This window comes from Thalassophryne amazonica, chromosome 16 (genome assembly GCF_902500255.1).
Source record: "Thalassophryne amazonica chromosome 16, fThaAma1.1, whole genome shotgun sequence".
Taxonomy (NCBI): Eukaryota; Metazoa; Chordata; class Actinopteri; order Batrachoidiformes; family Batrachoididae; genus Thalassophryne; species Thalassophryne amazonica.
This window is the reverse complement of record NC_047118.1, coordinates 36,369,800-36,395,074: the sequence shown is the minus strand read 5'-3', so window position 1 is coordinate 36,395,074 and position 25,275 is coordinate 36,369,800. Positions and strand designations below refer to the sequence as shown.

Sequence of the window (25,275 nt, the reverse complement as noted above, 5' to 3'; positions counted from 1 at the left end):
TTTTGTGTCATGTCTGTGATCTGCTTTTTTTCTACAAAATTAAACAACTGAATGAACATCCTCCAAGGCCGGTGATTCCATAATTTTTGCCAGGGGTTGTAGCAGTAGCTGTTTTTGAGTTACTGATCACACAGTAACTCACTGGGATGGACTGACTTACTCACCCGCTCATGCACATTTTTGCTGTACTAGGTCTATGCAAATTTTTAGAGGAGGCGGGGTTTGAGGGGTGTGCCCTGCTGCGGTAGGCACGTTTGTGGAGCTGAGATGTGAGAGAGAGAGTTGGACGGACGGACTCGCGTTTGGCGTCTCGTCAGTGCGCGCGTTGCTCTGTCACTTTTGGTACACAATCCGGATCCGGGAGCTGGTTCTCTGCGCCGCCGAAAAGAGACGGAAGTGCTGAGGAAGGAAAACACCGACTGCTGGAGCCGAAAAACAAAAAGAAAGGAAAAGAAATAAATATCTGGTGAACCTCGCGCACAGCTGCGCCGCCCGTCAGGACGCGTATCGAACCGAAACACTGACGGACGATCGAAGAGGGAACCGTCGGTTCCTTTATTCCACAAAAAGGTGAGTTGGTGGAACTTTTGGAGTCCTCTGTTTGTTTTCCAGTCAGGAATCTCGTGGCTGATCTACTTGTTCCAGCTGAATTGTGCTTGTTTATCATCTTTTATTTATTTAATTTTAACCTGTGATGAATTTGAAATTGCCGATCACAATCAAATAATCACGCGCACCTTCAGCATCCTGCGTATGTTTGCGCCCTCCTTTATGAAGATGTGACAGCTGCCCACTAATCAATAGATGGACATTTCCTGCAGCCTCCAGGCTCTGCAAACACCTGCCTGCACCATATCAGGCTCCATTTACCGTAATGGCCTCTATTTGTTTTCCTGGAGATAATGCCACCCCCCAGTGTCCCATCATCCCATGATCCAGGGATCATATCCTTATGACATGACCAATCAGTGTGTGGGACTTGTTTTTTTTCCTCCCCAAAACTACACAAACCATACAAAAACCATCCTGTTGTAACCAAGTGTGCTACACAGTTGCAAAAAAACACCCCAAAAAGAGGATCGTTCAGTGTGAGAAATGTTCTTCTGCTTGTCTGCTGCAGGCATCACTGTATGATTGGGACAGTGCACACAGCAGCATGTGACAGGGTTTACCTCAGGCGCGGGCTGTGCTGATCGGTAAGATGTCGGCCCATTTTATTGTGGTTAGATCTCATTTCCATGAAATGGATGAGTACACTTTATCTTACGGGCCCCCAGGGGCCCCCGTAGGCATCCTGTAGTTTGGGATTTTGCAGCCAATGTCTTGGGACACTACACAGACGTATGTGCATAATACCCCCCAACATTGTTTTTGTTGTATACGGAATAGGTTCTGAGGTTGTGCAGGCTTCAATTTAACACATCAGTGAGAAGTTGTGAAAGAGTATTTTGTCCAGTTAAAGGCGGCTTCTTGTTACAACATCAGCCAGTAGAACATCAGTTCTACAGTTGGGTGGAAGCTGTGGTTCAGATGGCTGCACACTGAATGCCTGTTTCTCAAACTACAGGAGGACACGGGTAAAATGTTTTATTAGGCATGTCACCATTTTTCTCAGTAAATATATTTCTAAAGGTGCTATTGACATGACATTTTCACCAGATGTTGCTAACAACAGAATACAATAGTCTTTACAGTCATTGTACGGGGGTACAATGAAATTGGGGGTGCTACCGCAGAGCTACTGTACACCACAGTACTTTATACTAATATATATACACTGTAAAGTATGGACTAGTGCAGAAATGTGTGTGTGTGTATGTGTGTATATATATATATATATATATATATATATATATATATATACATACACATACGAGGTCTGTGAGAAAAGTATCCGACCTTTTTATTTTATACAAAAAATATATGGATTTGATTCATATGTTTTTACGTCAGCCAAGCTTGAACCTTCGTGCGCATGCGTGAGTTTTTTCACGCCTGTCGGTTGCGTCATTTGCCTGTGGGCAGGCTTTGAGTGAGCACTGGTCCACCCCTCTCGTCGTTTTTTTCATTGTCAGGAAATGGCGGAATGATTTGAATGAATGAATGAATGAATGAATGAATGAATGAATGAATGAAAACTGTTTATTTCGAACATTTGATACAACAACAATTACAAGATAGATCAGTAAAGACAACAACAAAAAAGTTCCTACTGTGTACCCAACATGTCCGAAAAGGGGTAGGGTGAAGCATCAGCTTATTTATCCCTACCCCTTCTTCCCCACAACCAGTAATACCCTTTGCCACATATACACATAAATTCCTACACACCTAAACCGATATCAATATATATATATACATATATATACACACACATACATATACACATCAACATACACATATATACACATATACATATATACACATATATATACACAAACATAAATATACACCTACACATACCTACTTACATACAAAATACTATATATTTACAAGCCGAAGCAAACAACAAAAACACCCTAACCCTCATTACCCTTCCTCCTCCCTATACCCAGAAAAAACCATATTTTTGTACCGCTGTTTGAACTGGTTCATGCTTGGACATTGCTTGAGCCCCACTCCCAATCTGTTCCACATCCTCACCCCACAGACAGAAATACAGAAACCTTTTAATGTTGTTCGTGCCCACTGATGCTTTAAATTAAATTTCCCCCTCAGACTGTAATCCCCTGATCTGTTAAAAAACATATTTTTAATATTTGCTGGAAGTAAATTGTTTATTGCTTTATACACAATTTGTACTGTTTGAAAATGAACCAAGTCTGTGAATTTTAAGAATTTGGATTGTAAAAATAGTGGATTTGTATGATCTCTATAGCCAGTATTATGAATAATTCTTATAGCTCTTTTCTGCATTACTGACAGTGATTGTGTTGTACCTTTATAAGTATTACCCCATACCTCTGCACAGTACTGTAAATATGGTAAAACCAGTGAGCAGTAAAGAATGCGGAGTGAGTTGTGGTCCAGAATATGTTTCGCTTTGTTTAGAACTGAAATGCTTCTTGACAGTTTACTTTGTATATGTTTTATATGAGTCTTCCAGTTTATCTTATCATCTATTATCACCCCCAGAAACTTATTTTCATGTACCCTTTCAATATCTACCCCCTCGACTTGTAACTGAACCTGTATATCTGTATTACAATAGCCAAATAACATGTATTTTGTTTTACTTAAGTTTAATGATAATTTATTTCTGTCAAACCATATTTTCAATTTTCCCATTTCCATACTGATCCTCCTCAGTAACTCCTGCAAATCCCCCCCTGAACAAAAAATGCTTGTGTCATCTGCAAATAATACTAATTTTAATATTTTGGAAACATTGACAATATCATTTATATAAATTAGAAACAGTTTTGGACCCAATACTGACCCCTGTGGGACGCCACAAGCATTGTCCAAGCATGATGATGTATATTCCCCCAACTTCACAAACTGTTTTCTGTTACTTAAGTAGCTTCTCACCCAGTGCAACACCAACCCCCTAATCCCATACTGTTCAAGTTTATTGATTAATATGTCATGATTAATTGTATCAAAAGCCTTTTTAAGATCTATAAATATTCCAACTGAATGTAATTTGTGGTCTATGGCGTTTGTAATCTCCTCAACTGATTCTATTAATGCAAGTGATGTTGAACTATGTGCTCTGAATCCATATTGACTATCAGTAAGTAATTTATGTTTATTTATGAATTTGTCTAATCTATTATTGAATAACTTTTCTAATAATTTGGAAAATTGTGGAAGCAAAGAAACAGGTCTATAATTTGTGAAGTGGTGTCTATCCCCAGTCTTATACAGCGGCACAACCTTAGCTATTTTCATTTGATTGGGAAATTTACCGGTTTGAAATGATAAGTTACAGATGTATGTTAATGGTTCTACAATCCATTCAATGACCTGTTTTACCACCACCATATCAATTTCATTTAAATCGGTAGATGTTTTATATTTACAATTATTCACAATGTCTATAATTTCATTTCCATCCACTGCTGTGAGGAACATTGAACAGGGATTTCTTTCTATGAGATTATTATCCCAATCCTCAGGTTGGGAATCGGGAATTTTTTCTGCCAAGCTTGGTCCAATATTTACAAAAAAATTATTAAAACCGTTGACTACCTCATCCTTATTTTCCTTCTTGACATTATTATCAATGAAATACTGAGGGTAACTCTGTTTTTTATTACAATTTTTGATAATGCTATTTAATATATTCCATATTCCTTTAATATTGTTTTTGTTATTATATAATATGTTACTATAATATTCCTTCCTACATACCCGTATAATATTAGTTAATCTATTTTTGTATTTCTTATATCTATTTTCTGCCTCTTTAGTCTTTAGTTTTATGAATTCTCTATACAGTGTATTTTTCTTATTACATGCATTTCGTAACCCTTTCGTCATCCATGGTCGAGCTTGGATTTTTTGTTTTCTGTAGTCTTGTTTAATTGGACAATTTTTATCATATAATGATGTAAATATTTGTAAAAAAGTTTCATATGCACTATCAACATCACTTTCACTGTATACCTTTTCCCAGTTTTGCTCCTGTAAATCCTTCTTTAGTGTGTTCATGTTTTCCTCTGTCCGCACTCGCCTGTATTTTATTTTCTCCTCTGGCTGATTCCGCCGATGGTTTCTATTATAAACGATGAAAACTGGTAGATGATCACTAATGTCATTGATTAATAATCCACTCACAGTGTTATTCTCAATATCATTGCTGAATATATTATCAATTAAGGTGGCACTATGGGATGTAATTCTGCTTGGCCTGGTGATTTTTGGATATAAACTCATACTGTACATTATACTGATAAATTCATCTGTTATTTTATGCTTATTTGGATTGAGCAGATCAATATTTAAGTCACCACAAATGAACACAGTTTTTTGATTAGTTTTTGAGAACATTTTTCCCATACAGTCAGTGAATGTTTCAATACTAGATCCTGGTGCTCTATATATACAGCTGACTAATACATTTTTGCTTTTTTCTTCACATATTTCAATAGTTATACATTCTAATAAGTTATCAATCACAGTTGTCATATTGTCTACTATTTTATAATCCATGTTCTTATCCACATACACAGCCACTCCTCCTCCACTCTTATTCTTTCTGTTTACACAATTAAATTCATATCCATCCAGTTCAAAATCCATTCCTTTATCTTCATTGATCCATGTTTCTGATATAGCAATTATGTTAAATATTTTTTTAAACTGACTTAAATATTCTTTAATGTTGTTAAAGTTTGCATATAGACTTCTGCTGTTGAAATGGATTATTGATAATTTGTTATCCGTTTTAATGATCCGATTAAACTGTTCATCTGTATAATAGCAACAACTGTCATTGATATTTGAGAAGAAATTATTGTCTGGGTCTATATCGTGCTCCAAGTCCAGTACATTGTGGTCTGTGTATTTAAATGTTCTCAGTTCTACTTTTCCATGATCAGCAATCCTTTGAGTTATATCCTTCTTGTCTCCAGATGTAGATGAATAGGTAGTAGATGAATAGGTTCCTCTGGTCTGTGTCATGGTGTTGTGATGTGTTTGTGTCCTCATACCTTATTGGTCATATCTGTCCAGATCCTCGCTTTAAGAAACACTATTGTTCATATTTGTCCAGCTCCTCGATGTTCCTTATTGCCATGACTTTTGCTTGTTCTGGTGATCCGTTCAGTTTGATGAATATTTTACAGTTTGAAGTCCATGTGTGCTGGATTTTTCCCTGTTTCTTCAAGAAGCGTGCTTTCCTGGCGATGTCGGCATTCCGTTTGGTGAGATGTTCATTGATGAATACGTTTGTCCCTTTCAGTTTTCTTCCTTGTTTTAACAGTGCTGTTTTGTGTTTTCTGTTGATGAATCTCATGATGACGGTTCGTTTATCACCGTCATTTCTCCGGGTTTCGGAGTGTCAGAGTTGGGACATGCCTGTCTCGGCTTTCAGTGGCTTACCAGTCGAATGAGTATAAGAGAAATTGTGGAGAGCTGGGCACTCCGAAACGGAGGTGTTCTTTGTCTCGCTCCATCAGCGAATCCATCGTGACGCGCAAAGCCTCCGCGCGGCTTTCCATGACAAAATCTCTTGTTAAAAGTGAAATCTGCCGGAAAATGGCTGATGTCCAGCTCTTGTGATAACCAGAGAAATTGCACACAATGGTCCCGGAGCCATACAGCCATCCGTTTAGAAATGAAATGGTGGTTTCTGCCTGTAGATCGCTGCTCGGAGCGCGGCGCGCCGTGCACCATTGTGGGCTGTCCTTAAAGCGGTAGTAACACTCCGTAATCTCTGTGAAGCCCATAAAATTTTCACCGAAAGCCATGTGAATTTTCCGAATGGTTTCCAGCTGCCTGTCTCTAACAGTTTCTGAAAAAATTCTGATGGAACAAAGCTCAAATCATTCTGCCATTTCCTCGCAATGAAAAAATGACGAGAGGGGTGGACCAGTGCTCACTCAAAGCCTGCCCACAGGCGAATGACGCAACCGACAATATATTTCATCCCATCTGCTCAAAGGAGTGTTAATCAGTGAAATCACCTGGTGGAATGGGTGGTTACAAAGAAAACCTGCACCCTCTTGGCCCTTTCTGGAATCAGTTCAACACCTATGATACAAAATGTACAAAATAACAATTGCTAACTATTTAAGTAGGTTTCTTTAGTCATATTCCTTCATTCATTCATTCATTTTCTACCACTTGTCTGGGTTGCAGTGGCAGCAAACCAAGCAGCTCATCCCACACTTCCCTATCCTTGGCCAAGTCCTATAACTCTTCCCCAGGGATCCCGCGGTGTCCCCAAGACAGCTGGAAAATATAATCCCTCCAGCCTGTCCTCGATCTTCCCTAGAGCTTCCTCCCAGTTAGATGTGCCTGGAAGACCTCCCTAGGGAGATGACCAAGAGGCATCCTCACCTGATGCCTGAACCACCTAAGCTGGCTCCTTTTGATTAGAAAAAGCAGTGGCTTTAAATAGTTGAGCTTCTCATCTGGTCCAGGAGTGTAAAGCCAGATACCTGACAGAGAAATCGTATTTCTGCTGCTTGTATCTGTGACTTTATTCTTTCGGGCATTAGCCAAAGTTCATGGCCACAGGTGAGGACAGGATTATAAACTGACTGGTAAATTGAGAGCCTCGTCTTCCAGCTCAGCTCCTTTTTCACCACGACGGTCCAGTACACCATCCATAAAACATCAGATGCCACACCAATCCATCTATCGATCTCACGCTCTCATTTGTCAACAAAACTGCAAGATACTTCAACTAGTCCACCTGGGGCAGTAGGTCTCCTCTGAGCCAGAGGGAACAATCCACCCTTTTCCGACAGAGCACCATGGCCTCCGATTTAGAGGTGCTGATTCTCATCCCAGTTGCTCTTCACACTCAGCCTCAAACCTGCTCAGTGTGCATTGGAGGTTGCTGCCTGATGAAGCCAACAGAACCACATTATCTGCAAAAAGTAGAGCTGCAACTCTGAAGTCACCAAACTGGACACCCTTTCATCCCTTACTGCACCTTGAAATTCCATCCATGAACCTCATGACAAGGAGTGGTTCATGATGTTTATGGTTTTGTGATTCTTTAGGTATAGTATTTATGAAATATGAATTGATAAATAAAACTAGCGTGTTGCCCATGGGGATCCACGGGCTCTAGCTTGTGAAATAGGTAGCTGACATTTTTCAGTGATGGTAACAAATTATGCAAAGTTTCTTTCATGATTTTAACTGAAAGTGCAGGAAATTACAAATTAAAATTATTGTATTTATTATTTGGCCCATTTAATTCATGTCATGTTTAATAATGGGCAAGGTTGAGATATTTCCTTTGTTCAGAGCTTGTCTGGTTAACAGGGACTGATTAATGGTGATATTGATGTCCATTCTTCACTGTTGTAAAGTAATATCCCTTATGTCTCCAAAAATATTAGTCCTATCAACTTTCCGTTTTCGCGGCGTTCATCCTTGACCCAAAATACATAAGCATACCAAACGGCAAATATCAGCTCTCCCCAGTTTCTCTTTGATGAAAGTTATACACACGTACACAGAGGCCACTTGGCTTTTAATATATAGATGAATTACTGCCCCCTGCTGGAATGGCGTGTGAGTCCAGAATTTAATTATCAACATCCATTGTTCACTGTTGTGAGCTAATATCCCTAATTTCTCCAAAAATATTAATCCCATCAACTTTCCGTTTTCAGCTCTCCCCAGTTTCTCCGTGATCAGATACATGTACACAGAGACCACTTTTAATATATAGATAACAAGTCAGTGTACCATCCCTACGTCACCCTGTACTGAAGACAAGAAATTTGGACCCGTGGAGCTAGCCTTCTCCAGCATTTCATAGAGATTTTTGAGAATCTGTGGTTGTGCTGTGCTTGGCCATATCCACAACATCACGGAACCTCCTTGGGTGTTGGATGGCAACCACCCAGGCAGACAACTGGTCCATTCCCACAGCTCTAGCAAACCATAAAGGTTTAATGGACAAAACTCAGACTCCCAGAAGTCTCATGCAGTAGCAGGAGTCTGATATGGGCCTTCATGAAGCTCTCCATGTTGTTTTTGGTCTTCCTTTTCTTCTCTTTCCTTATGGTGTCCAGGTCATTGCCACATTACAATTATCATCACTATCTTGTCCATCTGTGCAATCATCTTCCATCTGTGAAGTATCACATCTTTGCTCAGTGGCTTCCTGCTGGTTCTTTCTAGCAGCTCATCAGTATTGATGTGATCTTACCACAGGGTGTGGAAGATCCTTCTCAGATATTTGTTGGTCAACACATTAACTGCTTTTTGTGTCCTTATTCATTTTCAGTTATTCACACATATAAAGAGACAACACTAGCATCTTACACAGTGTTGGTTTTGTTTTTCTCAAGACGTTGTTCGCGCTTCATATTCTCTGGAGTATGAGGAAAGTTCCTTCATTTCACATCCTTCCTTACATACCTTTACCTCCAAAATAAGTGAACTCATCAACATCTTTAGTATCCTGTCCGTTGATTGTTATCTTTGCTGTGTTACTTGTATTTGCCCTCAGCAAATTCACCTTTTCCAGATTGATTTTGAGTCTTAACCATCTGTCTTCTTTGTCCAGTTTTGCTGTTTGGAATTGAATGTTGTTTAGTAGAGGAAAGCAGGACGATATCATCAGCGAAATCAAAGTCATCAAGTTTTGACACTTTGACCAACAGTTCTTCTCATTACCCAGTCCATTACAATCAAGAACAAAAATCCTGACATGTTGCAGGCGCAACTTGTTTGGCGCAAGTCTTGATTTCACACTATTCACCTTTTTTTCCCTGGCCCATGGCATAAGATGTATGCATCTCAGTCGATGCACTTTAATTGAAGGTGTTGTGTAGACCTGTCAGTACAGTAACTGTGTGCAGTGAACGCTTGGCCTTATTTTTCGTGTGAGCCAGCATATGGCTTTCTCTGTCCTGCAGACCTGCATCTGGTTCGTTAAAAGCTCAGCGATCTGACTGATTTGACCACTAATGGGTCTTGCTGGCAGCTACATCCAAGTCTAGTCTCCACGGAGACGGGTCTCAGAGTGGAGGCAGGGCTAAGCTCCACTGATTGATCACGTCTGCGTGTTTGAAGCCACAGACGTGACACAGGGCTCTGTTCCCTGTTTTTACACCAGAGCCGTACATGATAGGTGATGCTCAAAAGCAAAATGGCAGGTAACCTCCAAACTGCCAATATTGAGAGGAAAGGCGATAATGAAGCAGCGGGCCACATGGTGTGTTTTAGTGTAAACAATGTAAGAAAGTTAATCTCATTGGTATGTTTATCTTTTCGGGTTTGATGGAGGTATGGGGTTACATTGATGAAGAGATGGGTTTTGGCGAAGACTGCAGCTATTGATTGCTACCCCATGTATGTTTGTTGAGTTCTGGGTTTGGTATTTTTGGTTTTGGTATTTTATATGTCCTGAACCGTGGGTGGTGTACCATTGAAAACAAACATTTCATTAATTTATTTCATTTTATACAGCACCAAATCACAATAGAGCTGCCTCAAGGTGCTTCACACAAGTAAGTTCTAACCTTACCAACCCCTAGAGCAAGCACACAGGCGACAGTGGTAAGGAAAAACTCCCTCTAATGATATTGAGGAATAAACCTCAAGCAGACCATACTCAGAGGGTATGCTTAGGCCATTCTAACAATTACAAGGTTTTGCAAAGGTTTACAAAGCTGAAGAAACTGAAAATAGAAAAACAAACAACATAATAATGTAAAGAAGATGAGAAATCCACACAGGCGTCAACGCCACAGGCAGGGGTTGTCCACGCCGTCAGTGGGCCTGACCCGCGACAGGGTCACTTTAAAATGCAGGCTGCAGAGTGCAGCGCCCACCTCAGACCTTCAACCTCACAGGCCGTCCGGGCCCTTCAGTTCGGATCCGATCGTCATTCGTACCTCGGACAGAGACTGTTTTATTGATGCAGGGAGATCATTCCACAAAACAGGTGCACGATAAGAGAAGGTTCTGTGGCTCGCAAACAAACAAACAAACAAAAAAAGTTAGGGACAAAATACAATATGAAGACTTCAGTCAAAATATTGTGGATGTGGAATCTGTATATTCACAAGGTATCCATCCATTTTCTTCTGCTTTATCCGGAGTCGGGTTGCGGGGGCAGCAGCTCAAGCAAAGCCGCCCGGACCTCCCGATCCACACACACCTCCTCCAGCTCCTCCGGGGGAACCCCAAGGCGTTCCCAAGCCAGCCGAGAGATGTAGTCCCTCCAGCGTGTCCTGGGCCTTCCCCGGGGCCTCCTCCCAGTGGGACGTGCCCGGAACACCTCTCCAGCGAGGCGTCCAGGGGGCATCCGGAAAAGATGCCCGAGCCACCTCAACTGACTCCTTTCGATGTGGAGGAGCAGCGGCTCGACTCCGAGCTCCTCCCGAGTGACCGAGCTCCTCACCCTATCTCTAAGGGAGCGCCCAGCCACCCTGCGGAGGAAACTCATCTCGGCCGCTTGTACTCGCGATCTCGTTCTTTCGGTCATGAGCCAAATCTCATGACCATAGGTGAGGATCGGAACGTAGATCGATCGGTAAATCGAGAGCTTTGCCCCCCTACTCAGCTCTCTCTTCACCACGACGGTCCGATACAGCGACCGCATCACTGCAGATGCTGCACCGATTCGTCTATCGATCTCACGCTCCATCCGTCCCTCACTCGTGAACAAGACCCCGAGATACTTAAACTCCTCCACTTGAGGCAAGGACATTCCACCGACCTGAAGAGGGCAAAGCACCTTTTTCCGGTCGAGAACCATGGCCTCGGATTTGGAGGTGCTGATTTTCATCCCGGACGCTTCACACTCAGCTGCAAACCGCCCCAGTGCACGCTGAAGGTCCTGATTTGACGAAGCCAACAGAACCACATCATCCGCAAACAGCAGAGACAAGATTCTGTGGTTCCCAAACCAGACCCCCTCTACACCCTGGCTGCGTCTAGAAATTCTGTCCATAAAAATAATGAACAGAACCCGTGACAAAGGGCAGCCCTGGCGGAGGCCAACGTGCACTGGAAACAGGTTTGACTTACTACTGGCAATGTGAACCAAGCTCCTGCTGCGGTCGTACAGGGACCGGATAGCCCTTAGCAAAGGAACCCGGACCCCGTACTCCCAGAGCACTCCCCACAGGGTGCGCCGAGGGACAAGGTCGAATGCCTTCTCCAGATCCACAAAACACATGTGGACTGGTTGGGCAAACTCCCATGAACCCTCGAGCACCCGATGGAGCATGTAGAGCTGGTCCAGTGTGCCACGACCAGGACGAAAACCACACTGCTCCTCCTGAATCCGAGGTTCAACCATTGGTCAAATTCTCCTCTCCAGTACTCTGGAATAGACCTTACCGGGGAGGCTGAGGAATGTGATCACCCTATAGTTGGAACACACCCTCCGGTCCCCCTTCTTAAACAGAGGGACCATCACCTCGGTCTGCCAATCCAGAGGCACTGTCCCCGATCGCCACGCGATGTTGCAGAGGCATGTCAGCCAAGACAGCCCCGCAACATCCAAAGACTTAAGATATTCAGGACGGATTTCATCCACCCCAGGAGCCCTGCCACCGAGGAGCTTTCTAACCACCTCGGTGACTTCGGCCTTGGTAATGGATGAGTCCGCCTCCGAGTCCCCAGTCTCTGCTTCCTCTTCGGAAGACGTGACGATGGGATTGAGGAGATCCTCAAAGTACTCCTTCCACCGCCCGACAACATCCCCAGTCAGGGTCAACAGCTCCCCACCCGCACCGTAAACAGTACTGGTGGAGAGCTGCTTCCGCCTCCTGAGGCGTCGGACGGTTTGCCAGAAGCTCTTCGAGGCCGACCGATAGTCCTCCTCCCAGACCCGAGTTTTTGCCTCTGCGACCGCACGGGCTGCGGCACGCTTGGCCTGCCGGTACCTGTCAACTGCCTCTGGGGTCCCACCTACCAACAAAGATAAGTAGGACTCCTTCTTCAGCTTGATGGCAACCCTTACTTCCGGTGTCCACCACCGGGTTCGGGGATTGCCGCCGTGACAGGCACCAGAGACCTTGCGACCACAGCTACGAGCAGCCGCATCGACAGTGGAGGTGGAGAACATGGTCCACTCGGACTCCATGTCTCCAACCTCCCCCGGGATCTGGGAGAAGCTCTCCCGGAGGTGGGAGTTGAAGACCTCGCTGACAGAGGGTTCCGCCAGTCGTTCCCAGCAGACCCTCACGATACGTTTGGGCCTGCCAGGTCTTACCGGCTTCCTACCCTCCCAGCGGATCCAACTCACCACCAGGTGGTGATCAGTCGACAGCTCTGCCCCTCTCTTCACTCGAGTGTCCGAGACACGTGGCCGAAGGTCAGATGATACGACTACAAAGTCGAACATCGACCTCCGGCTCAGGGTGTCCTGGTGCCACGTGCACTTATGGACACCCTTGTGCTCGAACATGGTGTTCGTGATGGACAAACTGTGACTAGCACAGATGTCCAACAACTGAACACCACTCGGGTTCAGATCGGGGAGGCCGTGCTTCCTGATCACCCCCCTCCAGGTCTCACTGTCGCCGCCCACGTGGGCGTTGAAATCCCCCAGGAGAACAATGGAGTCCCCAGTCGGAGCGCTATCTAGTACACCTCCCAGGAACTCCAGGAAGGTCGGGTACTCTGTACTGCTGCTCGGCCCGTAGGCCGAGACAATGGTGAGAGACCTGTCCCTGACCCGAAGGCGTAGGGACGCGACCCTCTCGTTCACTGGAGTGAACTCCAACACTGGGCGACTGAGCTGGGGAGCAATAAGCAATGCGACCCCAGCTCTCCGCCTCTCCCCGTGGGCGACGCCAGAAAAATGAAGCGTCCAGCCCCTCTCCAGGAGTTGGGTACCAGAGCCCAAGCTGTGCGTGGAGGTGAGCCCGACTATCTCTAGTCGGTATCTCTATTCACAAGATAGTTGTTGAATATGTCACATGAGATTATTGCAAATTTTTCATTTATGAGGAAAACTGACAGGACTGTACCATGATTTGAACCATACAGTTACCTTGACAGTTATAACGAACCATTAGGGAGCTGTCAGGTTACACCCCTCATAGGGCTGCAACTAATGATTTTCATAATCGATTCATTGATCAGTTACTTTGTTTGAATTTATTTAGTTGTTCGGATCACAAAATGTCAGTTGTGAAGTAGTAGTAATAGTAACAACAACTACAGGGCCACAAACAAGCTCATAAAATTCTGTATAAAATCAAATTGTCTCACCTTGAAGATACCTGAGCAGAATTAAACTACATGGGCGTGTCTCATACAGTCCAAACTGACTCACCGACTGGGCGAGTCTGAGATTAAGTAGGAAACTATTACGCATGTCCCAGAAATCTAATGAGTCTGGGCGTGTGCATATTCATTTTTCAGGATGATTTTGTTTTATGGACAGAATTGAGGGACTTTAAGGAGGTTAACATGACATCATAATGGTAAAAGCTCAATAAATTATCCTAATGTGAAACAGATCCATTTACAGTGTGGCAAAGAAGTATTTAGTCAGTCCCTGATTGTGCAAGTTCTCCCACTTAGAAAGATGACAGAGGTCTGTAATTTTCAACATAAGAACACTTCAACTGTGAGACAAAATGAGAAAAAAATCCAGAAAATCACATTGTATGATTTTTAAATAATTTATTTGTAAATTATGGTGGAAAATAAGTATTTGGTCACCCACAAACAAGCAAGACTTCTGGCTCTCACAGACCTGTAACAACTTCTTTAAGAAGCTCTTCTGTCCTCCACCTGTTACCTGTATTAATGGCACCTGTTTGAACTCGTTATCTGTATAAAAGACACCTATCCACAGCCTCAAACAGTCAGTCTCCAAAGTCAACCTTGGCCAAGACCAAAGAGCTGTCGAAGGACACCAGGAAGAACATTGTAGACCTGCACCAGGCTGGGAAGAGTGACTCTACAATAGTCAATCAGGTTGGTGTGAATAAATCAGCCGTGGGAGCAATTGTATGAAAATGGAAGACATACAAGACCATTGATAATCTCCGTCGATCTGGGGCTCCACGCAAGATCTCATCCCGTGGGGTCAAAATGATCATGAGAACAGTGAACAAAAATCCCAGAACTACATGGAGGGACCAGATGAATGACCTGCAGAGAGCTGGGACCAAAGTAACAAAGGCTAGACACTACACACAGAGGGACTCAAATCCTGCAGTGCCAGGCGTGTCCCTCTGCTTAACCCAGTACATGTCCAGGCCCATCTGAAGTTTGCCAGAGAGCATATGGATGATACAGAAGATGATTGGGAGAATATCATGTGGTCAGATGAAACCAAAATAAAAGTTTTTGGTAAAAACTCAACTCGTCGTGTTTGGAGGAAGAAGAATGCTGAGTTGCATTCCATGAACACCATATCTACTATGAGGCATGGGGGTGGAAACATCATGCTTTGGGGCTATTTTTCTGCAAAGGGGACAGGACAACTGATCCGTGTTAAGGGAAGAATGAACCTGGCCACGTATCATGAGATTTTAAGCCAAAACCTCCTTCCATCTGTGAGAGCATTGAAGATGCAACGTGGCTGGGTCTTCCAGCATGACAATGATCCTAAACACACTGCTCGGGCAACGAAGGAGTGGCTCCATAAAAAGCATTTCAAGGTCCTGGAGTGGCCAAGCCTGTCTCCAGACCTCAACCACATAGAAAATTTGTTGAGGGAGTTGAAATTCCGTGTTGCCCAGTGACAGCCCTAAAACATCACTGCTCTAGAGGAGATCTGCATGGAGGAATGGGCCAAAATACCAGCTACAGTGTGTGCAAACCTGGTGAAGACTTACAGGAAATGTTTGACCTCTGTCATTGCCAAGAAAGATTATGTTACAAAGTATTGAGTTGAACTTTTGCTATTGACCAAATACTTATTTTCCACCATAATTTAGAAATAAATTCTTTAAAAATCCTACAATGTGATTTTCTGGATTTTTTTTTTTTCTCATTTTGTCTCTCACAGTTGAAGTGTACCTATGATGAAAATTACAGAGCTCTGTCATCTTTCTAAGTAGGAGAATTTGCACAATCAGGGACTGACTAAATACTTTTTTTACCCCACTGTAAGATTGTGATAGTAAACGGATTGCATTTCCATAGCACTTTTCCGTCTGAATCAGATGCTCAAAGTGCTTTACAATGATGCCTCACATTAACCCACACACACACACACACACCAATGTCTGTGTGCTGCCATGAAAGCAGCACACCTGCACACCAGGAGCACCTTAAGGATTCAGTGCCTTGCTCAAGGGAACGTAGTGATTTATTTCCCAGTGTAATGGAGAATCAAACTGAGGATCCTCTTGTCTCTAGAGCACAACTTTAACTTCTCCACTATCACCTCAGAATACATAAACTTTGATTCAGTAAAATATGAGCATAAATTTGGTATTTTCCTGAGATGACCGTTTATGGTGATAGCCGCAATGCTGCACAGTCCTGGTCGCAGTCGACTCTGTTCTGCACATTTCCTCTCTGCTCTGCACACACCTGATTAACTATGCCAGGTGCGTGCCATGGATCGTGAGCTGGTGTGCGCCAAAAATAGAAGAGCAAGGGCTCTCCTGGATCATGAGGAGGCGTTTTGGGCCACAATTGAACACTGTACACTGGGTGTTTTTGTTCATTTTTCACCTTTTCACATCACTTGTTTCCTTTCTCCTGTAGATGGCAAAAAATGACTCTCGACTCCAGCAGCAGTTGTCCCAAAAAGATGCCGCCGACCAGAACTTTGATTACATGTTCAAGTTGCTGATCATTGGCAACAGCAGTGTGGGCAAGACCTCCTTCCTCTTCCGCTACGCAGACGACTCTTTCACCTCCGCCTTCGTCAGCACTGTGGGCATTGACTTTAAGGTCAAGACCGTGTTCCGTAATGAAAAGAGGATCAAACTGCAGATCTGGGTGAGAGAACACGAGGTTTGATAAGTTACATGATGCTGGTTTTGATTTGTAGTGTTGCTTTAACACAGCTGCCTTTCTCTCCATGTTTCCCACACCTGAGCACAGTCACAGTTTACTTTCATTTAGACTCTCGTCAGTGAAATATGTCACATTACAAGTTAAAGTCCACACAAATTTTACATCATACAGATTAAAATTACATTTTTTCCACCTCTCTAGACCAAAGTAAAATCCTTCCTAACTCTAACCCTAAATGACACCTTGGTTACTTGGCCATTTTTTTTTTTTTTTTTTTTTTTTGAGACAATTAATTAATGGATTTCTACGCTCCAGTTTGTTAAGACAGCTCAAAAACAATAATTCCTATAATTTTGTCGGTCTCCAAGTTAAAAAGGCATATAATCAGGAGTGCACATAACTGGTACTCATGGTGCTCGTGTGTGTGCGAAACATCATTGATGCACAGCAGAGGGAAACACTTAACCTATAATCAGTCATTGCTTTCCTCTTATGAAGCGCTTCCCTTGTTTTCTGCTGTGCATCATTTATTTTTAGCATGCACAAGCACCATGAGTACCAGTTATGTGCATGCCTGCATATAATGAAGAGAAACCACAGACTGTATATATACTGAACAAACCCTTTGTGACATGACCCATAGGTTTATTGAAAAACGGTTGTGAGGCTAAGACAGGCGGCTCCAGGTGTTGCCTGAATTTGCCTAAATACTGCCCAACATGTAAATGTGCAAAGAGTTGGAGCGAGTGCATGACTGGCATGACATTGGAGGAACAAACGAAGCGAACACTCCCACCTATAATCAGAGATTCCAAGGTAGTTGAGGCTAACTTGTTAAGTAACTTCTTCCAGCTGTTTAAATTCTGCATATTTTTGTTGACTGGGTGGTGGGTTTCATTAAAAGGGGCCTTCGGTGCAGGTGTTAAAAACTATGACTGGCGTATCGCCCCAGCAACTGTGGCACCATCAGCATAGCTAACATGAACAAGATACAGCAATACCCGCTACTTGGTGCTAACAGCGTTAATATGAAGTTACACTAAAGTTTCACTCAACAGTAATGCTGGAGCACAGAGTTCTTAGATGGTCTGTTAGTACAGTTAAAACACAGCAAGCCATATTGTCTCAGGTATTTGTAATAAAAAGCCCAGAAAGGACAAACACGGTCAAGTCCACAGTACAGTATCTGTCACTCAAAGTGACCATGCCCCAAATTATTCATAACTATGAATAGTTATGGCTTACGTGGATGAGTTATATAAATATAATGCAATGCTAAAATACCCTCGGCCATATGAGTGTTGTCTTCTTTATAATTTGCAGTTGTTTAATTGGTATCCCAGTGCAAATTATTTATATATATATATATATATATATATATATATTAATTGTACATTTATTGTTATTTACCCTAATTATTAAGATCCCATTGTCTTATGTACAATTTGTACATGTTCAATTAAGCCCCTCTGTTTTTGTCACGCGATAATTTCACAAGGATGAAATGAGTGCCGATGACAAACTGACAATCTCAGTGAATAGACTGTTTGATCCACAGCTGATCCGTACTGCAAATTTAGCAGTTATTTGATTTTAACATTGAAAACCCCTTTTGATCTATATTTTGTATTATATCTTAGCTTCTGAAAAGCCACTTCTAACAGGACTAGAAAATGTTTTCAGAGGTAAAAATGTGTGGAATTGGAAAATAGTGTTGGCAGAGGTTTGCGCTCTATAAGCGTGGTGCTCTAGCTTTGGAATGCGTTGCAGGCCTTAAATGCAGGAATGGATGTATATTAAATAAAGTTAACCACATAAAACAGGAAATATCTTTAGTTCACACTGTCTGCAGTGAAATAGAAGTCGAAGTAAATACAAGGATCACAAATCAAGAATTTGCATTTTCCATCCCAATTCTTTCTGATTTGGGATTGTACTTTCTTTATGTTACACTGAACCAGGGCCCGCATCCTCAGTGCATCTCAAAGAGCTCCTACCTTAGCCTAAAATATCCTGGCAAGGACTCCCAGCCTCAGAGTGACCCAAGAGGTGTCTGAGAGCAACTCTGGGCAAGGAGTTGACAGAAACTCCTATCTTAGTGAGGAGGCAGGGTTGACCCCGTTGCTAGGTATGACATTGTCCTGCAAGCCACAAACCGATGGTAGACGAAGCCGCAAACCAGAAATAGTACGCAATTATTCGATTTACCAACATCAGTAGCCTTTTTGCTTAACGATTCCCTTATCGGTTCTTTAGAGCGGCCGTTGTTTGTGAGGGTGTTTGTCGGGAAAATGATCATTTCTCTATGTTGATTGCAGACCCTGCAGCGGGTCTGTAATCAACCGCTTCTGCAGCGGCTGTTCTTGAAGCTTGAACCAACGAAGCAGTGCTCCGACCCACTGCTTCGTTGGTTCATTGCTTCGCTGCTTTTCAGAAGTGGCAAGTCTGCTTCTTAACCCCTCTCAAAGCCATTTAAAAATGTCAATTGTGAGTTTCCATTGTGTGGATTAAAGTCACTAACTGGGACTCTTGTCTTGTTGCAGGAAGAAATGAGAATTGTCCTCCGTTTCATTTGCACAGCTTCAAATGTTGCGCCGCTCTCTGCCGAGTCAAGTTAGAGTCCGGCCGGAATTAATATCTTCAAAGCGAATTGCCGTTTTAAATCAAATGACACCTCTTTCCAAACGTTGTAACACAAATGATAAACTACAATCGACTAAAACGTGTTTTTTTCCACCCAAAAGGAGATGTCCTGTGTTCTTTATGAATTACATTGATGCTGACGTGCAGCGCAGCCAACTGTAAGAACTCAGCTCAGAGGTATGGAGTGACATTCATGCCATTAATGTCTGAACGGAAATGCTTTTGACAAAAACTACAGATTTTGTTTATTTCTTTGTATGACCAGAGATCAAGGATCCAGTGACCAATTACATATTTATTTACTTTAAGACACAATAAAGTGTTGTTGACATAGAAAACCTGAAAAGCCTACTTTTAGTACACAGAAAAGGTATTGATAAGGGAATCGATAAGGAATCAGATTGATAAGTGTAATTGATAATGGCATCAATAGATAAAATCTTAATACCCATCCCTAGACCTAAATGACATAGTGAGATGCTGAAGAGCTTTGCTCGTTCATGTCCGAGACATATACATTTTAAGATAAAATAATATCAATAATACTGATGATAATGATAATATTAATGTGTGTATATGATAACAACCTAAACAATTTATAAATACATTAAGACAGTAAATTAACATAAAATAATAACATAGATCAAGCTGGTAGCGTGTTACTGACTGTCATCCTGCATACGGAGAATATCTCTCCTTCCTCTCTGTCTTTTTCACCATCTTGTCTGCTTAAGACGCTCTTAGGCTTCTTAAAAGTCCTTCTCACTACTCTTTCCAGTTTGGCACCTTAGGAGCTCTCTTAAGGCCTAAGGTGCTTTGTGGACAACTTTCATCTTACCAAAGGAAATGTCTAAGAATTAAGGAATTCTAAGATTTTTCTTAGAATAACATCACCAGAAGCTGTTTTTAGCCTTAGGCTGCTTTGTGGATACAGGCCCAGAACTTCAGTGTCACCACACTTATTAAAAAAAAAAAAAGCGAAGTACGAGGTCTGTTAGAAAAGTAACCAACCTTATTATTTTTTTCAAAAACCATATGGATTTGAATCATGTGTGATTACATCAGACATGCTTGAACCCTCGTGGGCATGCAAGAGTTTTTTCACGCCTGTCGGTTACGTCATTCGCCTGTGGGCAGTCTTTGAGTGAGGAGTGGCCCACCCTCTCGTCAATTTTTTTTTCATTGTTTAGGAATGGCTCAGAGACTGCTGCTTTGTTTGATAAAAATTTTTTCAAAAACTGTAAGGCACAACTGAGTGGACACCATTCGATAAATTCAGCTGGTTTTCAGTGAAAATTTTAATGGTTGATGAGAGATTTTGGTCTGTTAGTGTTGCTTTAAGGACGGCCCACGGCGCCTGACGGCGATCTGCGCTTCGAGGCGTCGTCGTCTTGCTGTTTCAAGCTGAAAAGTTCCACATTTCAGGCTCTGTTCACCCAGGTCGTCGTCAGAGAACAGAGAATTTTCAGAAGAGGTCGGTGTGAGGAGTTTATGCGGACATTCCACTGTTAGAGATTTTGTAATGAAAGAACGTGCGGGCAGATTCACATGTCGGGTCGGACCCGACCTCGGGGGGGTCGCGACAGGAAAAACACCTCCATTGGAAACCTTAACGGACAAGTTGGAACATGCCCAGCTGTTAAACAATTTCTTAGATACTCACTTGTTGAAAGCCGCCTGAATTTTACAAATGGAGGTGTTTTTCCTGTCGCGGCGCAGACGGATTTGCGGCATCGTCACGGAACCGACTCGGCAAATTTGCCCGCACGATCTTTCATTACAAAATCTCCTTTAACAGTGGAATGTCCGCATAAACTCCTCATGCCGACTTCTTCTGAAACTTTGCTGTTCTCTGACGACGACCTGGGTGAACAGAGCCTTAAATTAGGATGTTTTCAGCTCAAAACAGCCAGACGGACGCCACCTCCGACCGCGCCGCGCCGATCCGCTTTGTGAGCTGTCCTTAAAGCGAAAGAAACTCCACAATCTCTCATCAGCCATTAAACTTTTCACCGAAAACCAGCTGAATTTCTCGAATAGTGTGCACTCGGATATCCCTCACAGGTCCTGAAAAAATTTTGATAAAGCAATGCGCGCCGTCTCCAGCAGCGTCTCAGACAAAGGATTTCAGCCGAGAGGGCTGGACCAGTGCTCACTCAAAGCCTGCCCACAGGCGAATGACATCACCGACACGCGTGAAAAAACTCACCCATGCGTACGAGGGTTCAAGCATGTCTGGTGTAATTGCACGTGATTCAAATCCATATAGTTTTTTTTTTTTTTTTTTTTATAAAACTGACAGTTTTCTAATAGACCTCGTATCCTGGTTCAGCACCAGGTGTACTTTGATCAGTCAGGCGTATTGTTTGTTTTGTGCGCCTCCTGTAGATTACTTATAGCACAAATCCTACTCCTATACTTTGGGAAGACTGTTCAAATAAATGATTCAACTGGATCAGTGTGATTGATGTGAGCTGCTGTGCGCTCCACAGTGAGTCAGCCGCAGAGGTACCCACACCAAAACACATAGCGAACTGATCCACCTGGTACTGTTTGGGGCCACCAGCCAAGATATTCCAACAGTGGACTGTATTTAATCAATCAATCAATCAATCAACTTTTTTCTTATATAGCGCCAAATCACAACAAACAGTTGCCCCAAGGCGCTCCATATTGTAAGGCAAGGCCATACAATAATTATGAAAAACCCCAACGGTCAAAACGACCCCCTATGAGCAAGCACTTGGCCACAGTGGGAAGGAAAAACTCCCTTTTAACAGGAAGAAACCTCCAGCAGAACCAGGCTCAGGGAGGGGCAGTCTTCTGCTGAGACTGGTTGGGGCTGAGGGAAAGAACCAGGAAAAAGACATGCCGAGAAGGGGGGCAGAAATCGATCACTAATGATTAAATGCAGAGTGATGCATACGGAGCAAAAAGAGAAAGAAACAGTGCATCATGGGAACCCCCCCACAGTCTACGTCTAAAGCAACATAACCAAGGGATGGTCCAGGGTCACCCGATCCAGCCCTAACTATAAGCCTTAGCGAAAAGGAAAGTTTTAAGCCTAATCTTAAAAGTAGAGAGGGTATCTGTCTCCCTGATCTGAATTGGGAGCTGGTTCCACAGGAGAGGAGCCTGAAAGCTGAAGGCTCTGCCTCCCATTCTACTCTTACAAACCCTAGGAACCACAAGTAAGCCCGCAGTCTGAGAGCGAAGCGCTCCAATGGGGTAATATGGTACTACGAGGTCCCTAAGATAAGATGGGACCTGATTATTCAAAACCTTATAAGTAAGAAGAAGAATTTTAAATTCTATTCTAGAATTAACAGGAAGCCAATGAAGAGAGGCCAACACGGGTGAGATATGCTCTCTCCTGCTAGTCCCCGTCAGTACTCTAGCTGCAGCATTCTGAACCAACTGAAGGCTTTTTAGGGAACTTTTAGGACAACCTGATAATAATGAATTACAATAGTCCAGCCTAGAGGAAATAAATGCATGAATTAGTTTTTCAGCATCACTCTGAGACAAGACCTTTCTGATTTTAGAGATATTGCGTAAATGCAAAAAGGCAGTCCTACATATTTGTTTAATATGCGCTTTGAATGACATATCCTGATCAAAAATGACTCCAAGATTTCTCACAGTATTACTAGAGATCAGGGAAATGCCATCCAGAGTAACGATCTGGTTAGACACCATGCTTCTAAGATTTGTGGGGCCAAGTACAATAACTTCAGTTTTATCTGAGTTTAAAAGCAGGAAATTAGAGGTCATCCATGTCTTTATGTCTGTAAGACAATCCTGCAGTTTAGCTAATTGGTGTGTATCCTCTGGCTTCATGGATAGATAAAGCTGGGTATCATCTGCGTAACAATGAAAATTTAAGCAATACCGTCTAATAATACTGCCTAAGGGAAGCATGTATAAAGTGAATAAAATTGGTCCTAGCACAGACCCCTGTGGAACTCCATAATTAACTTTAGTCTGTGAAGAAGATTCCCCATTTACATGAACAAACTGTAATCTATTAGACAAATATGATTCAAACCACCGCAGCGCAGTGCCCTTAATACCTATGACATGCTCTAATCTCTGTAATAAAATTTTATGGTCAACAGTATCAAAAGCAGCACTGAGGTCCAACAGAACAAGCACAGAGATAAGTCCACTGTCCGAAGCCATAAGAAGATCATTTGTAACCTTCACTAATGCTGTTTCTGTACTATGATGAATTCTAAAACCTGACTGAAACTCTTCAAATAGACCATTCCTCTGCAGGTGATCAGTTAGCTGTTTTACAACTACCCTCTCAAGAATCTTTGAGAGAAAAGGAAGGTTGGAGATTGGCCTATAATTAGCTAAGATAGCTGGGTCAAGTGATGGCTTTTTAAGTAATGGTTTAATTACTGCCACCTTAAAGGCCTGTGGTACATAACCAACTAACAAAGATAGATTGATCATATTTAAGATTGAAGCATTAAATAATGGTAGGACTTCCTTGAGCAGCCTGGCAGGAATGGGGTCTAATAAACATGTTGATGGTTTGGATGAAGTAACTAATGAAAATAACTCAGACAGAACAATCGGAGAGAAAGAGTCTAACCAAATACCGGCATCACTGAAAGCAGCCAAAGATAACGATACATCTTTGGGATGGTTATGAGTAATTTTTTCTCTAATAGTCAAAATTTTGTTAGCAAAGAAAGTCATGAAGTCATTACTAGTTAAAGTTAATGGAATACTCAGCTCAATAGAGCTCTGACTCTTTGTCAGCCTGGCTACAGTGCTGAAAAGAAACCTGGGGTTGTTCTTATTTTCTTCAATTAGTGATGAGTAGAAAGATGTCCTAGCTTTATGGAGGGCTTTTTTATAGAGCAACAAACTCTTTTTCCAGGCTAAGTGAAGATCTTCTAAATTAGTGAGACGCCATTTCCTCTCCAACTTACGGGTTATCTGCTTTAAGCTACGAGTTTGTGAGTTATACCACGGAGTCAGACACTTCTGATTTAAAGCTCTCTTTTTCAGAGGAGCTACAGCATCCAAAGTTGTCTTCAATGAGGATGTAAAACTATTGACGAGATACTCTAACTCCCTTACAGAGTTTAGGTAGCTACTCTGCTCTGTGTTGGTATATGACATTAGAGAACATAAAGAAGGAATCATATCCTTAAACCTAGTTACAGCGCTTTCTGAAAGACTTCTAGTGTAATGAAACTTATTCCCCACTGCAGGGTAGTCCAACAGGGTAAATGTAAATGTTATTAAAAAATGATCAGACAGAAGGGAGTTTTCAGGGAATACTGTTAAGTCTTCTATTTCCATACCATAAGTCAGAACAAGATCTAAAATATGATTAAAGTGGTGGGTGGACTCATTTACTTTTTGAGCAAAGCCGATAGAGTCTAATAATAGATTAAATGCAGTGTTGAGGCTGTCATTCTCAGCATCTGTGTGGATGTTAAAATCGCCCACTATAATTATCTTATCTGAGCTAAGCACTAAGTCAGACAAAAGGTCTGAAAAATCACAGAGAAACTCACAGTAACGACCAGGTGGACGACAGATAATAACAAATAAAACTGGTTTTTGGGACTTCCAATTTGGATGGACAAGACTAAGAGACAAGCTTTCAAATGAATTAAAGCTCTGTCTAGGTTTTTGATTAATTAATAGGCTGGAATGGAAGATTGCTGCTAATCCTCCACCCCGGCCCGTGCTACGAGCATTCTGACAGTTAGTGTGACTCGGGGGTGTTGACTCATTTAAACTAACATATTCATCCTGCTGTAACCAGGTTTCTGTTAGGCAGAATAAATCAATACGTTGATCAATTATTATATCATTTACCAACAGGGACTTAGAAGAGAGAGACCTAATGTTTAACAGACCACATTTAACTGTTTTAGTCTGTGGTGCAATTGAAGGTGCTATATTATTTTTTCTTTTTGAATTTTTATGCTTAAATAGATTTTTGCTGGTTATTGGTGGTCTGGGAGCAGGCACCGTCTCTACGGGGATGGGGTAATGAGGGGATGGCAGGGGGAGAGA

At 42.4% G+C, this 25,275-nt stretch overlaps 1 protein-coding gene across 1 annotated transcript in view; it reads left to right on the top strand.

Moving 5' to 3' along the window:
• Positions 1-254: 254 nt before the first annotated feature.
• The window catches only part of rab3db (RAB3D, member RAS oncogene family, b), a 45,485-nt gene continuing 20,464 nt past the window's right edge, over positions 255-25,275 (top strand). Inside the window, exons 1-2 of the mRNA XM_034189750.1 lie at positions 255-570; positions 16,330-16,566. Of these exons, the coding sequence (XP_034045641.1) occupies positions 16,330-16,566 (237 nt within the window). The 5' untranslated portion in view covers positions 255-570. The remainder of the gene's footprint in view (positions 571-16,329; positions 16,567-25,275) is intronic.